General features: G+C 40.7%; 1 protein-coding gene and 1 pseudogene across 21 annotated transcripts in view; one reads left to right on the top strand and one right to left on the bottom strand.

Moving 5' to 3' along the window:
* The window catches only part of LOC114316535 (protein SPA1-RELATED 3), a 33,849-nt gene that overhangs the window by 451 nt on the left and 17,223 nt on the right, over positions 1-16,175 (top strand). For 4 of the 21 annotated variants that reach the window (XR_014338764.1, XR_014338765.1, XM_082884234.1 and 1 more), the window contains exons 2-5: positions 47-149; positions 1,102-2,184; positions 2,400-2,557; positions 16,077-16,154. Coding sequence is in view for 14 of the 21 variants with exons in the window: in XM_082884234.1 (XP_082740360.1) it covers positions 1,291-2,184; positions 2,400-2,557; positions 16,077-16,154 (1,130 nt within the window). In the remaining 7 variants the exon portion in view is untranslated. Of the gene's footprint in view, positions 1-46; positions 150-540; positions 796-1,050; positions 2,185-2,399; positions 2,558-16,076; positions 16,155-16,175 lie in introns of those variants that run through there. The other 17 variants (XR_014338766.1, XM_082884235.1, XM_082884229.1 and 14 more) reach the window with 13 other exon arrangements.
* Positions 11,331-12,729, bottom strand: LOC145797454 (U-box domain-containing protein 26 pseudogene; annotated as a pseudogene).

Here is a 16,175-nt window from a genome sequence, read left to right as displayed (position 1 = left end):
AATTTGATGATCAATTTTTTTTTTTTTTTTTTTTTTCGATTTTCAGCTCTGAAAGCTCATGGCAGAGTCCAGAAATGTGAAGGAGTTTTCGTTGGTTGAACGTGCGATTCTAGGGTTTTTGTAGATCGACGTTAACGAAGAAACAAAAGGTGAGTGAGAGTGCTGATAATGCATATATTATATTATATTATATTTAAAGGGCTAGAATAGTTTAACCTAAGTTGATTAGTTGGTAATCTTATTTTAATTTTGTTCAATGTGTATGCCGATACTTGTTCATTTCATTGGAACTCGAAGATCTCGTTAAAATAAAAATTTATGAAGATCCTCTCTTTCTCACGTGCTGGTTAATTTTTTATTTAATTTAATTTTTTTTTTTTGGGTTTGAATTTTTGTCTCTGATGGTCCACTTGGTTGATCGAATTTACCATTTTGCCTCTGGGTTCAGAGGACATGGTTGCGCCACGTACGCACCTGGAATAAAAGCGGGAACGAGTGGGTTGTAGATAACGAGGGACACCCAACGTTTCCACAAGAAGTAATTAAAAATTTGAGCTTTCAAACCATTACTAACGGTCTGTGTTTTTTATGGTGGAGATTTTTCTTTTTCTTTTCTTTTCTTTTGTTTTTTCTTGCACTGTTTGGACGAAGAAAATGCTTGGGAATTTATGAGGCTGTGGTGCTTCTTTTGTGGGGGAATCCCCACTCTCTGTTGTGAGTAGAGCTTTTTCTGTGTGGCTCTGTTTGCTAGTTGGATTGGGTGAAACAGAAGAACCTACTCACGTGGTGGTACTGGTACCTCTTTCCCTTGATACCCCTGCCCTTTCTCCCTCTCCATATTTGTGCTTGTTTGTGTGTATACATATATATGGGTCTCTTAATTATATGGATGTAAATATTCATGTCTGTTTATTTGTCCGTGTATATATATATATATTTATGATGTTCTTGGCTTGAGTCTCTTAAAAGTAATTTAAGCATCCCATTTTTGGTAATTTACTGGATTTTCTTTGATGGGTTTCTGTTGGTGGGGGTGTTTGTTTTATATAGGATTAAAACTGTGTGTCTAGTGCTGATTCATATGGATTTTATGCCCGGCAGGGAAGTTTTTCTATATGAAGTGAGCTTCTGGACATGATATGTTGATGGGTTCTCATGCCGATTCTCATTAAGATGTGATTAGTTATTCAAAATGATAGTGGTGGAGGAATGTGGTAGAACTAATCTAAGAGCTCCTTCATCTCTGAGTCGTGTATATTCCATCCTTCATGCTGCTATAGGTGGATAATAATGGAGGGTTCATCTGAGTCTGGTTGGCAGAAGTCCGATAGTTCTAGGGGATTCAATACTTCTGCAGTCTCAGATAGAAACCCACAACTGTTTCGTAACAGAAGAATCAGGTCTTCAGGAGATGCATCACATGATTCAGGCTTTATAACAGGAAGAAAGGAGAGAGATAGGGCTGTGTTGGCACGCAGAGATCTCCACAGAAACCTTGTTAGCTGTTCTGGAGTTTGTGAGGATGAAGTAGCTATGGACCCAGTTGTTTGTGCCATAGAATGGAGTGATGTTAGCTTGAGACAATGGTTGGACAATCCAGAACGATCAGTTGATGCTATAGAATGCTTGCACATATTTACACAAATAGTAGAGATCGTTAACCTAGCACATTCACAAGGAATTGTTGTTCATAATGTGCGGCCTTCCTGCTTTGTCATGTCCTCTTTCAACCATGTCTCCTTTATTGAGTCTGCATCTTGTTCGGATTCAGGATCAGATTCCTTGGAGGATGGGTCAAACAGGGATTCAGGATCAGATTCCTTGGAGGATGGGTCAAACAGCCAAACAGCGGAATTTAAGGGGTCAACTTCACCTTTGCCCCATGATTCCCATCAACAGATAAGTCAAGTTGGAAGAGAAACTTCTCAACTTGAGATAAATCAAACAAATGCTTCCCACTTGGTATCTGAAACTAGTTGCTTGCAGTCAAGTTCTGCCTACCTAATGCATAATTCTTTGGAAGTAGGCAGTAATGTTGAACAAGCAGAAGAAAAGAAGCACCCCTTTCCCATGAAACAGATTTTGCTTATGGAAACAAATTGGTACACCTGTCCAGAAGAGCTTGCCGGTGCGCCAAGTTCCTGTGCATCTGATATTTATCAATTAGGGGTCCTCCTTTTTGAGGTCCGTAATCTAGCTGTCGTTCTTCACTTACTATCACTCTAAACTGGATGAAATGTTCAGTGCTGTTACCCTTTTTTTTTTTTTTTTTTTTTTTTTTTTTTCCCCATATTTCTCTTTATTTTATTTTTTAATTTTGAAACTATTTTCAATATTTAGAACCGTTTTTGTGTTTTTCCTTTCCTCTTAGCTGGTGTGAATGTTTTAATGATGAGCAGTTATTCTGCACATTTACCTCGGCAGAAGAAAAGAGCTCAACTATGTCTAGTCTGAGACATCGTGTACTTCCTCCTCAGTTGCTACTGAAGTGGCCAAAAGAAGCAACATTTTGCTTATGGTTACTGCATCCTGACCCAAGTAGTAGGCCAAAAATGAGGTAACTTCTCACTTCATACCATGTATGTATCTCGTTTCATATATCTATTCTGTCTCTTACCACAGTAGTAGGAACTTGCTGCATTGAGGCTTGTACATGTGGTGTAGGATACAGGACAGTATTAGTGTTTGTAGAATCACTGTCGACGTCTTTCATTTCGGTCAATGAATGCTGAAATGTTTGTATGAGTTATACTGAGTTCTTCTCCTAGCTGATTTGATTCTTAGCTCAACTGGTAGTATAATTCCAAGATGACATTAGTCCTGCTCTTGTCAGGGGCCAAGTCCGTATTAGGGGTGTTAAAGTCAATTTCCTTTTCGGTGCATTCATTTGCAGTTTCAAGGAAGTAAGAATATGGCTTGACATATCTATACTTAGGAGTACCATCTTTCTTTTGTTGTCGCAGTAACGATAACTTATAAAAGAAGAAAACCTCAATCCAGTGTTCCTTCCTGATATGAGGTGCTGGAGGCTTGGATTGGATAGACTCCTTTGTCACCTTCATTTTCAGAAAGTGGCTTTTCCCAAACTCCAACATGTGTGCTTGCTATTGGCGGTCTAGATTTTTATAATTGCAGCAAGCAATAATTTGTATTTGTAACTTCATGAAGAATGTGATGTAGAGTATAAGAAGCTCATAGAAGGTTAAATTCAGAAAAGTGATGATACATGGACATTGGCATGATTTTATAGAGAAACTGATAGAAATCTTCTATAATTAGGTTTCTAGTATTATTAGAGTCATATTTTATTATTATTATTTTTTTGTTTTCTAGGATTTTTAAGATTAGGGGTATTTTGGTAATTTTATATTTACTAACATTGGTTATATGGGTCGGCCATGGGTCGTTTTGTGGGTCAAGTTATTTAATTGAGTTTTATTTATGTTTCTTATTTGATTTTAAATTAGTTTTGGAAGTCTAAGATATTATAATAGTTTTTTTTTTTTATTCTAGTTGGTTTTGGAAGTCTCTAAAGTCTATATAAAGTCATGTAATGCCTCTAATTCAATAGAGTTGATATTTTATAAAAAGTTGAGAGTTTTGAAGCTTTTTTAGGGTTTGTGTGATGCAACCCAACTCTAGGTGTGATGCCTAAGGGATTCTAGGAGTGATTTCTAGTTTTCTTCATCTTTTTCTCTTTTTCTATTGCCTCTCTTCACAGATTACTACTTCCAGCCCATAGGCAGTCTTTTTTCTGTCACAAATTCTTGTTTCCTTAAGCCCAAACCATTCATAACCAAACCTTAACCATCCCTAGCGTTATTTCACTAAACCTAACCCTAAGTTAGCTTAAAACTTGCTTCAAACCTGTGTGTTCTGCATCAGTTCCCTTGGTTGGAAAAAACTCGACCTCGAGTTTTGAACTGTTAAAGTATAAGCAGCCATAAACTTTGAAATTGCATCCGCGACTTCATGTTAAAATCTTTAAGTTGTTGCTGCCTTTTATTTGCTGGAGATAGGAACAAAAATTTTGATATATTGATCTTGTCCTTCATGATACTAAATATGTTGGGAATGACAAAATTAATAGAAGGAATTGAAACATTCTTGAATTGATCCAAATTTTGGGCTGCAAAATTCATTCCACGCATTCTGTTCTTGTTTGGCTCTATTGGAGAGAATGTAGGCAACAAATTGGTGACTTGTAAAGCCATATTTTGCTCAGCACTAGCAGCTGGTTGTGTCAGTTCTTTAGTCCCTACAACTCCCATAGCATCTAATTCCTTGCTTTGGACGCTAGCCTTTTCTTGAGTAATAACTAGATCTTCTTGAGGTGCTTTTGGATCATCAATAAGTGCCTTGTTATCCTTCAAAATCTGGTCATCTTTCGTTTTGGGCAAAATTGATTGTTTTCTTTCACTTTTGACTTCAGTCGCACATGTTTGACAATAATTTTTGATTTTGGTGTTACTTGTGATGCATGTCTCACACAATTTTGTGGTTGTTGTAGCCAATCCTCCTTTTGTAGTAGGCTTCAAAACTGTAGAATTCTCCCTAAATTCAAATTGCATAGCCGTTTCAATAGCATCTTCGAGGTCTTCCAAATATGCATGAGACATCTCTTCTTTAATTACAGATCTCAACCCACTTTTAAAACGAGCAATAGTCATCCGTTCACTTTCTTCCACTCCAGATTTGATAATAATTCCTTGTATTTTCTTGTGTAATCAATTACACACATATTACCTTGCTTAAGAGTATACAATTGATCAAGAAAAGCATCTTGAAGATCCCTCAGATGAATATTTTCTCTAAGAAGCGCTTTACCTGCTTCCCAAGTCAATCCACTTGTATTAGATCTCCCACAATGTGAGAACATCATGGCGAAACCTTCAGCTCTGATACCAAACTGATGCAGTACACGTAGGTTTGAAGCAAGTTTTAAGCTAACTTAGGGTTTGGTTTAGTGAAATAAAGCTAGGGGTGGTTAGGGTTTGTTTATGAATGGTTTGGGCTTAAGGAAACAAGAATTTGTGAGAGAAGAAAGATTGTCTATGGGTTGGAAGTAGTAATATGTGAACAGAGGCAATAGGAAAAGAGGAAAAGATGATGAAAATTAGGAATCCCTCCTAGAATTCCTTAGGCATCACACCTAGGGTTGGGTTGCATCACACAAACCCTAAAGAAGCTTCAAAGCTCTCAACGTTTTATAAATATCAACTCTATTGAATTAGAGGCATTACATGGCTTTATATAGACTTTAGAAATTTCTTAAACAAACTTAAATAAAAAATGGAAACCACTATAATATCTTAGACTTCCAAAACTAATTTAAGACCAAATAAGAAATATAAATAAAACTCAATTAAATAACTTGACCCACAAGGTGACCCATATAACCCATGTTAGTAAATATAAAATTACCAAAATACTCCTAACCTTAAAAATCCTAGAAAACATAAAAAAAAAAAAAAAAATAAGACTCTAAAAATACTCGAAACATAATTATAGAAGATTTCTATTAGTTTCTCTATGAAATCATGCCAATGTCCAAGTATCATCACTTCTCTGAATTTAGCCTTCTTTCAGCTTCTTATACTCTGCATATTTGGGTGATAAGACAAAGTCAGTGAATCCTTTGTTTTACAGGATGCATTTCCTATGATCAATTACTGTTTTCTCTATGTATTCTAAATAATAAGAAAAATAATAAATAAATAACCTCTTCTCTTTCAGCTTGGGTTTGCCTAGGTAATACGTTCAGTCTGCACGTTTTTACTTGTTTTCAGTGTGGATTTTCACATATTTGGTTGTGTGAATTTAGTTTTGTATATTTCCAGAAATTTGGTATTGGTATTTTGGCGTAATGTAAAGTAGAATGCATTGATACTTTTTGGCAAGGCTTTAGACACTGCTGAAGGATGATATCAAGGTACCCTATCAAACATCATGTTTTCGCAATTTCTGTGCCACATCAAAATTTTCCTTCTAGATTCTTGGTCACTGGAAGTTGGTTATGAGCTACTGTTGTCTTAGCATTTATCATAGGGAAACCATGCAATTTTTGGTTCTCTTGGCATCCTTCTTTCAAACAAATGTGTCAACTCATTAATTGCAATTCTGGGCAGGAAGTACAAACAAGGCACTCTGTGGCCTTAAGGAAATTGCTTGGCTGGTGGGGACACCAAATGAATTTCTTAGAAGTCGTCTTACCCTCTATTCATTTTATGTTCTAATTCATGCACCATTGGCCATAATGATGTATATTTCTTGCGTCCTAGTCGCTTCTATTTGTGGATAACTGTCCCTGGTGTTGGGGTATAAAAGTGTCTGAAATGGTTTACCAATAATGTGTTGCAAGTTGTTGGATACATTGTTGTCAAATCCTGAATCAAATCATGAATCGTTTTGTTAAAATAATGAGTTGTATCGAATCGTGAATCGTAAGATTCATTTTATTTAATGTAATATACAATATGTTAAAATCCACCTACTACACACCTACCACTACCACCTACTACACACTCACCTACTTCACCTACTCTCCACCTACTCCTCACCTACTCCTCACCTACTACACACTCACCCTCTTCTATATATAGGAATCATGAATCATTGTAATAGATATCAATATACAATCAATCAATAATACATAATTCATTCTCTCCATTTCTCTATACATCAAATTTAACATGGTATCAGAGCGGGTTTAGAACCTAATATTCTCGCTTCACCGGCGGGCGGCAACCTCACCTTAGCCGCCCGCCGGACCTTCACCTAGTCCCCTAGAATTTTCTACACATACCTTCCCTTTCCTGCATCTTCCAACTCATCAACAAAATCAACACAGATTTGTGCAACTGTAAGCAAACGATCCAGAGCCTCTTCAATCAACAAACGATGGCCTTCCTCGCCTGAATCTGAAACTCCGATGATCGCAGAATCAAAGGCGTTTACTAAGCAAAGAGAGAGCTCATCGAGTTCGTCTTCATCGGAAAGTTCTCAGGCGGAGGTGGCTCGTGGATGCACGCACTGCGCGTCGGAGAAGCCTCCACAGTGGCGAACTGGACCAACTTGTCTCTACTCTTGTTTACAATACCTCTTGTCTTCTTTCAAGCTTTCTAACACCCATGTCCTGCACTTCCTCTTGCCGCGTTTTCTTTACACCATGATTTTCGTATTCACTGAATATGACTCCATCAGAACACAATCCTTCCTCAATTTTGATGAGGTGAAGAGTCAACCTAGGTCCAATCTCTTGAAGCTTGACAGCACTTTTTGTAGAAGCTCGGTTAACCCTACCAAGATCACTTGCTAGACTTACAGTTGCCGCTTCCTCATCTGCTTCGCTTTCTGATCCATAACCAGCCTTGGTGACAAAGTCGCTCACGCCTTGAAGACTTCTTAAATCAGGAACTTGATGGTTCTGCACAAACTTTTCTTTTTTTTTATTATTTTACTCCATCTTTTGAAAACCCACTTAACTTTCTTTTTCTTTTTTTATTATTTTACTCCATCTTCTTTGAAAAGAAACCGACACACAACTTGCTTTGCACATGTCTCTCCTCTCTCTCTCTCACTTTACACCCACTCTCTCTGGTCCCTTTCAATCTCACATTTCTTTTTTTTAAATATATATATATATATATATATTAAAATAATGCATCATAAAACCAAAACCATGTTCACCCACATTCTTTCACACTTTTGCACCCACGTTCTTTCCTTCTTTTCTTTTATTTAAATATATATATATATATATATTTATTATAATATATTTCCACTACTCCTACTTTTATTTTATTTTATTTTATTTTATTTTATTTTTTTATCTTTCTTTTTCCATCAATTTTCCTTATTATACAACTCGTGAGCATCACCCTATCTTCCGTCAAAAAAAAAAAAAAAAAAAAAAAAAAAAAAAGACGCAGGGAGATCTGCACACCAAACTCATTTTATTCATGTCGGGGCTCACCCCGATCACCATGTTTCCACATAAAAAAAAAAAAAAAAAAAAAAAAAAAAAAAAACAACAACAACAACAAAAGAAAACAACATACACACCAACACCCACATTCACAGGTGGGATTTTTCTTCTCTACTCTGCCGCTGGTCTTTTCTTCTTGCCTCCGTCCTGAGCGGCCCTTGCCGGTGTTGCCTCCGTGCTTCCTAGATCACCAAGCAAGTTGCCTCCTCCCTGCTCCTCCACTGCAGCATATGGCGGCCCTCCAAATCGGAACATCACGGTGGCCTTCCGCTTCAGCTCCTTGTTTTCCGCCTTTAGTACACTTATCTCTGCTCACGCATCCTTATACATGCGTTGGAGCAGAGCCAGTTGGGCGTTTAACTGCTGCACCTCATTTGTCCTACTCTGCAGCCGGTTCGACAAATTTGTAACCGCAGTCATGGTTTCCACACATGACTTCAATGTATACTGATTGGCCTCCACATCCGACTGCACCGCCATTTTTTGCTCCACCGACCGCATCGGAAAGTTCAACGGAGCAAAACCAGAGGCGCTTGGTTGAGGTTCACTGGCCACCGCACCAGTTATCTCTCTTGTTGACTCGTTGAGGTCGGAAAAGAGAGTGAGCAGACCACGGGATGAAGAGGCCATATTCTGGGTAGCTGAACGGGAAGACGAGGCCATGTTTTTAGGTTGCTAAGTGTTTCAGAGAAGCAGCGATTACCGATTGGTATTGTCAGACAGGGTTGGTTACCAAGTGTTTCAAGATTTGCAGCTCTTAGAGACAAGCTCTCCGAGAGTTCAGAGGTTTCAGACTGGTTTGCACAGCCTCCGCCTCATCCTTGGTTTAAATAGCCAGGGCCGATCTGCGCATCGCGCGCCACTTGACGCCAGACGACAAACGGGCGCGCCAGCCAAGGCACTCACATGCCTCGCCATCATATCTGGCACGCCTTTTTATGGATTGGGCACGCCTTTTGATGGCACGCCTTTTGAAAGATTGGGCACACCTTTTAAGGGTGCGACTTTTTAAGGGTCCGACAAGACTCTGTAAACTGTCCCGACATTGATTCCGGTTAGCTCCTTCATGGGTCCGACAAGACTCTGTAAACTGTCCCAACATTGATTCCGGTTAGCTCCTTCATGGGTCCGACAAGACTCTGTAAACTGCCCCGACATTGATTTCGGTTAGTTTCTACAAGGGTCCCGCAAGACTCTGTAAACTGTCACAACAACTGTCACAACATTGTCTGCTACAACGGTCCGACATGACCCCATAAACTGTCTTCTACATCGTTCTGACACCGCCATCCAGTGTCCTCTACACCGTTATGACACCACCATACAGTGTCCTCTACATGGTTATGACACCCCCATACAGTGTCCTCTACAACGTTATGACACCACCATCCAGTGTCTTCACCAATGGTCTGACACGATCATACAGTGTCTCTTATCCTCTTTTATTTTTATGTATTTTCTTGTTTTGTTACTCTCTCCAAACTCAAGTTGGTTAGTTCCTATCCCCCTTGAGTTTGCGGGGGACTATTAAAATCCACCTACTACACAACTACCACTACCACTTACTACACACTCACCTACTTCACCTACTCCTCACCTACTCCTCACCTACTACACACTCACCTTTTTCTATATATAGGAATCATGAATCATTGTAATAGATGTTAAAAAATGATAGATGTATTATTGATTGATGTATTGATGTTGTATAAATTACAAATGGTGAGTGGCTCATTATATAGGAGAGGGTGAGTGTAGTAGGTGAGGAGTAGGTGATGGTAAATTGGTGGTAGGTGATGGTAAATTTTAACAGCCCCCCGCAAACTCAAGGAGGATAGAAACTAACCAACTTGAGTTTGGAGAGAGTAACAAAACAAGAAAATACATAAAAATAAAAGAGGATATGAGACACTGTATGGTCGTGTCAGACCATTGTAGAAGACAGTTTATGGGGTCGTGTCGGACCGTTGTAGCAGACAATGTGGTGACAGTTGTTGTGACAGTTGTTGTGACAGTTTACGGAGTCTTGCTGGACCCTTGTAGAAACTAACCGGAATCAATGTCGAGACAGTTTACAGAGTCTTGTCGGACCCCTAAAAAGTCACACCCTCAAAAGGTGTTGGGACAGTTGTTGTGACAGTTTACGGAGTCTTGCTGGACCCTTGTAGAAACTAACCGGAATCAATGTCGGGACAGTTTACAGAGTCTTGTCGGACCCTTAAAAAGTCGCACCCTCAAAAGGTGTGCCCAATCTATCAAAAGGCGTGCCCAATTCATCAAAAGGCGTGCCATCAAAAGGCGTGCCATCAAAAGGTGTGTCAAGGTTGGCGTCGAGCGCCGAGCGGCGCATGATGCGCGTGGCTGCCTTGGCTATTTAACCAAGGTTGATGCTGAGGCTGAGGCAGACAAAAACTTCTGAAAATCCTCTGAAAAAACTCTTCCTTTGCTGAGAGAGAAACGCTGTAATACTCTGTAACCAACCCGTCTCTGAAACACTCAGCAACATGGCCTCTTCTTCCCGTCCAGCTACCCAGAACATGGCCTCCTCGTCCCGTGGTCTGCTCACGCTCTTTCCAGAACTGAACGAGTCCACAAGAGAAATAACTGGTGCGGTGGCCAGTGAACCTCAACCAAACACCGCTGGTTTTGCTCCGTTGAACTTTCCAATGCGGTCGGTGGAGCAAAAAATGGCGGTGCAAACTGATATTGAGGCCAATCAGTATACTCTGAAGTCATGTGTGGAAACCATGACTACGGTCACAAACTTGTCGCACCGGCTGCAGAGTAGGACAAATGAGGTGCAACAGTTAAACTCCCAGCTGGCTCTGCTCCAACGCATGTATAAGGATGCGCGAGCAGAGATAAGTGTGCTAAAGACAGAAAACAAGGAGCTGAAGCGGAAGGCCACCGTGATGTTCCGATTTGGAGGTCCACCATATGTTGTAGTGGAGGAGCAGGGAGGAGGAAACTTGCTTGGTGGTTTGGGAAACACGGAGGCAGCACCGGCAAGGGCTGTCCAGGACGGAGGCAAAAAGAAGAGACCGGGAGAATAGGCGAAGAAGTGAGGTCGGTGGGTGGCCGCCTGCAGAAAAGAAAACAAATCTTTGGGTGTTTGTTTGTTTGTTTGTTTGTTTTTTTTTTTTTTTTTTTTTTTGTGTAAAATTGTGATCGGGGTTGATCCCTGAGATGAATAAAATATGGTTTGGTGTGCAAAGCTATATCACACGGATTTGTGAAAAACAGCAATGGTGTTTGGAATTGTTTTTTTTTTTTTTTTTTTTTTTTTTTAAAGAATAATAATAATCATAATAATATAAAGATAGGTGATAACAAAAAATAGTGGTGGATATGATTAAACGGGGCTGGTGGATGTTTTGGGATAATATTTTATAATAGTATTGGAAGTTGTGTGGTGTTGTGTTTGGTGTACTGATCAGAATCCATTAAGGATTTCAATTCATCACCGTTGCTTATTATTCTTCAGCATTCTTCCAAGGCATAAAGCGAACAACGCTTTGATTCCGACTTTCAGTGCTCGAGGATATGCTAGAGGACAGTTGAGGATTCCGACAATTCCTTCGAAAATTTCATCGCCATTGCTGATTTGAGCTCGGATTTCCGGCGATCTCGTTCCGGCGAGGACGATCTCGATGAGTGCAGCTGAGTTAACGCGGACTTCAATCGAGGAATGGAAGAGAAGAGACACGAGGTATGTGATTCGCTCCGGATCAGAAGACACGAACGCGCACTCCGATTCAGAAAGCGGAAACATCGCGAGAACCGCGAGCGCCTCGTGATTCAACTCGCACGAGTCGGAATCTGTATTCGAGAAGACGATAGCTAGGAGGACTTCACGCGCGTTGTGCGCAGAGATCACGGACCGATTCTTCTCCGAGTCACGAGCGAGTCCTCTGAGCCGTCGAAGCGCCGATAGCCGCGAATGCTTCGGAATCGACACCGACGAGGCTTGACTCAGGAGAGTCCGAACCATGGCTGGATCGGCGGGTTGCTTCGGAGTCTTCGAAGGGTGTGGTTCGGAATCAGAGTGAAGTCGGTAAGCGGGGCTTGGGTGACCGGACACGTGGTATTGCCGGTGGCGACTCAGGACTCGATACTGGTTCGGTCGTAGGTCTGACCGGTGCTCACGGTTACAGGGTCGCGTATGAGCTCGAGCGAGATCGGACACCTGAAGTAGTATGGGATCTGAACCCCCATGTCCAACGGCTCCAAGCTGCTGTGTGAATTCACTGCACAAACGGAGATCAACAAGACTTTGGGGAACTGGGTAGAGGAGATCAACAAGACTTTTGGGAGAGGTCCGGAATGAAGATATGTGTAAAGGTCCGGCGGGCGGCCAAGGCGAGGCTGCCGCCTGCCGGTGAAGCAGAATTACTAGCTTCTCAACCTTGCTCTAATACCATGTTAAAAAATGATAGATGTATTATTGATTGATGTATTGATGTTGTATAAATTACAAATGGTGAGTGGCTCATTATATAGGAGAGGGTGAGTGTAGTAGGTGAGGAGTAGGTGAGGAGTAGGTGATGGTAAATTGGTGGTAGGTGATGGTAAATTTTAACAATAGATATCAATATACAATCAATCAATAATACATAATTCATTCTCTCCATTTCTCTATACATCAAATTTAACACAATATATATTTATATATAAATAATAAAAAAAAGGCCCAAATAGTACACATTAATGTGTGTTTGGGAAGGAAAAGATTGAGTACACATCTAATCTTTGGCATAGTGCATATTTATATACATATAAAAATACATACAATATTTAAAATAAAGTAAATTATCAATATCACTAAATTATATATGTATATGCATATAAAACACATATATCAATATAAATAATTAATCTCTTTTGTAGAAATTTAATGTATAAAGAGAAAAAGAGAATTGTATTATTGATTGATGTTTGTAATTGTTGAATTATTGAATGCTACAATGATTCCTATATATAGAAGAGTAGGTGGTAGTAGGTGGTAGATGGAGTAGGTAAAGTGGAGGTGGTAGGTGGAGTAGGTGAAGTGGAGGTGGTAGTGGTGTAGTGGGTTTAGTGGAGTAGGTGAGGTGGTAGTGGTGTAGTGGGTTAGGTTTAGTGGGTGAAGTAGGTGATAGGTTTTAACAGCCCCCCGCAAACTCAAGGGGGATAGGAACTAACCAACTTGAGTTTGGAGAGAGTAACAAAACAAGAAAATAGACGAATACATAAAAAAAAAAAGGATAGGAGACACGGTATGGTCGTGTCAGACCGATAGTGAAGACACTGTATGGTGGTGTCATAACGTTGTAGAGGACACTGGATGGTTGTGTCAGACCGATGTAGAAGACAGTTTATGGGGTCATGTCGGACCGTTGTAGCAGACAATGTTGTGATAGTTGTTGTGACAGTTTACGGAGTCTTGCTGGACCCTTGTAGAAACTAACCGAAATCAATGTCGGGACAGTTTACAGAGTCTTGTCGGACCCATGAAGGAGCTAACCGGAATCAATGTCGGGACAGTTTACAGAGTCTTGTCAGACCCTTGAAGGAGCTAACCGGAATCAATGTCGGGACAGTTTACAGAGTCTTGTCGGACCCTTGAAGGAGCTAACCGGAATCAATGTCGGGACAGTTTACAGAGTCTTGTCGGACCCTTAAAAAGTCGCACCCTCAAAAGGTGTGCCCAATTTTTCAAAAAGGCGTGCCATCAAAAGGCGTGCCCAATCCATAAAAAAACGTGCCATCAAAATGCGTGCCCAATCCATAAAAAGGCGTGCCATCAAAAGTTGCGCCCTCAAAAGGCGCGCCCACTTCATCAAAAGTCGTGCCCGACAGAAAGCGTCGAGCCATCAAAAGGTGAGCCGGAGACGCGGCGAGGCACGTGAGCGACAGAGCGGCGTGTCGGCCGCGTCGTCAGTGTCAATATAAACCAATGCGGAGGCGGAGGAAACCAAACCAGACTGAAACCTCTGAACTTGTCATTCTGAAACAATCTGTAAATACTCTGTATCCAACCCTTCTCGGAAACACTCAGCAACCCAAAAAACATGGCCTCTTCTTCCCGTTCAGCTACCCAGAACATGGCCTCATCTTCCCGTGGTCTGCTCACTCTCTTTCCCGACCTCAACGAGTCAACAGGAGAGATAACAGGTGCGGTGGCCAGTGAACCTCAACCAAACACCTCTGTGTTTGCTCCGTTGAACTTTCCGATGCGGTCGATGGAGCAAAAAATGGCGGTGCAAACTGATATTGAGGCCAATCAGTATACTCTGAAGTCATGTGTGGAAACCATGACTGCGGTCACAAACTTGTCGCACCGGCTGCAGAGCAGGACAAATGAGGTGCAACAGTTAAACTCCCAGCTGGCTCTGCTCCAACGCATGTATAAGGATGCGCGAGCAGAGATAAGTGTGCTAAAGACAGAAAACAAGGAGCTGAAGCGGAAGGCCACCGTGATGTTCCGATTTGGAGGTCCGCCATATGCTGCAGTGGAGGAGTATGGGGGAATGAACATGCTGGGCGGCGTGGAAAACACGGAGGCAGCACCGGCAAGGGCCGCTCAGGACGGAGGCAAGAAGAAGAGACCGGCGGCAGAGTAGAGAAGAAAAATCCCGCCTGTGGATGTGGTTGTTTGGGTTTGTTGTTGTTTTTTTTTTTTTTTGGGTGTAAAATTGTGATCAGGGCGAAATCCCGATAGAAATAAAATGAGTGTATTGTGCAAATCCGAATGGCTTGAAGGTACAAGACTGAGCAGAAAAATTAGATGGAATGAATTTTTTTTTATTTTTTTATTTTTAATAATAAAAAATTGAGGTTCAAGGAAAAGTTGGGCTGTGGAAAGAAGAAAAAGAAAAAGTAGCACCCACGTGAGTTCCATCCAATTTTTTATATATATAAGATAAAAAAAAGGTTTGGATGGTGGAAAAATATTTTAAAATAGAAAAAATTATATAATATAGTTATCTCTTTGAAACTATATGCTGGTGTTGATCAAAAAAGTGGGCCAAATTACCAATACCGCCAATCTTGTAGACATCCTGAAGTGGGAGACGAAGAGGCTTGTCTGATGGCTTCTTGGGCTCTGTAATCATGTCGAGGGCATCAAGAAGGGTTGGGCCCTTGTACCATGTTACCGGTGTAGAAGACACTGTATGAGTGTGTATATAGACTGCCCAAAAGATATACATGGATATAGATATCGAGCCCTCAAAAGTCGTGCCCTATTTTGTGGCTTGGAATAGCAGGGGATTGAAACCAGACGCAAGGAAGGCCGGTGTCGCGACGGAGCTTTGGCAAAGGGACATCGACGTGCAAGCGGTGGTGGTCTCCGGCGACTGAACAGTAGTGCACTCAGAAAGGAAATTTCAAGGTATGTGTAGAAAAATTTTAGCAGATTAGGTTGAGGTCCGGCGGACGGCCAAGGCGAGGTTGCCGCCCGCCGGTGAAGCGAAAAATACTAAGTGCTTAACCTTGCTCTGATACCATGTAGAAATTTAATGTATAAAGAGAAAAAGAGAATTGTATTATTGATTGATGTTTGTAATTGTTGAATTATTGAATGCTACAATGATTCCTATATATAGAAGAGTAGGTGGTAGTAGGTGGTAGATGGAGTAGGTAAAGTGGAGGTGGTAGGTGGAGTAGGTGAAGTGGAGGTGGTAGTGGTGTAGTGGATTTAGTGGAGTAGGTGAGGTGGTAGTGGTGTAGTGGGTTAGGTTTAGTGGGTGAAGTAGGTGATAGGTTTTAACATCTTTTATATATCTTCATAGTTTAGTGAAAAATTACGTTGTTTCATGTATTATGTAAACAAAAAAAAAAAATAGTACTAAATCGCAGTGAATCACAATGAATCGTAAATTGAATCGTACAATTCACTCAATTTCTGATTCAACAACATGATTCGAATCGTTTCTGTTGAAACTCGTATCGAATCGTATGAATCGAATTGTGAATTGTACGATTCTAACAACCATGGCTGGATATAAATTATGTGTAACTGACGCATGTCTATCCTTCAAAATCATATTTTTAGTTTGGTGAATAATAACAAAAGTTATATTGAGAACTTATAAATTGTAGTGGGCAGGGAAACCTTGGCCTATAACCTTGAGGTTATGGGTTTAAGTCTCGGGGCAACTACTTTGTCTACTATGCCAAAGGTTAGGTGTGTATCCAATCCTTTCCC

Source organism: Camellia sinensis, chromosome 8, assembly GCF_055761805.1.
Source record: "Camellia sinensis isolate YWXY chromosome 8, ASM5576180v1, whole genome shotgun sequence".
Lineage (NCBI taxonomy): Eukaryota > Viridiplantae > Streptophyta > Magnoliopsida > Ericales > Theaceae > Camellia > Camellia sinensis.
The sequence above is the reverse complement of the archived record's forward strand: the minus strand, read 5'-3'. Positions and strand labels throughout refer to the sequence as shown.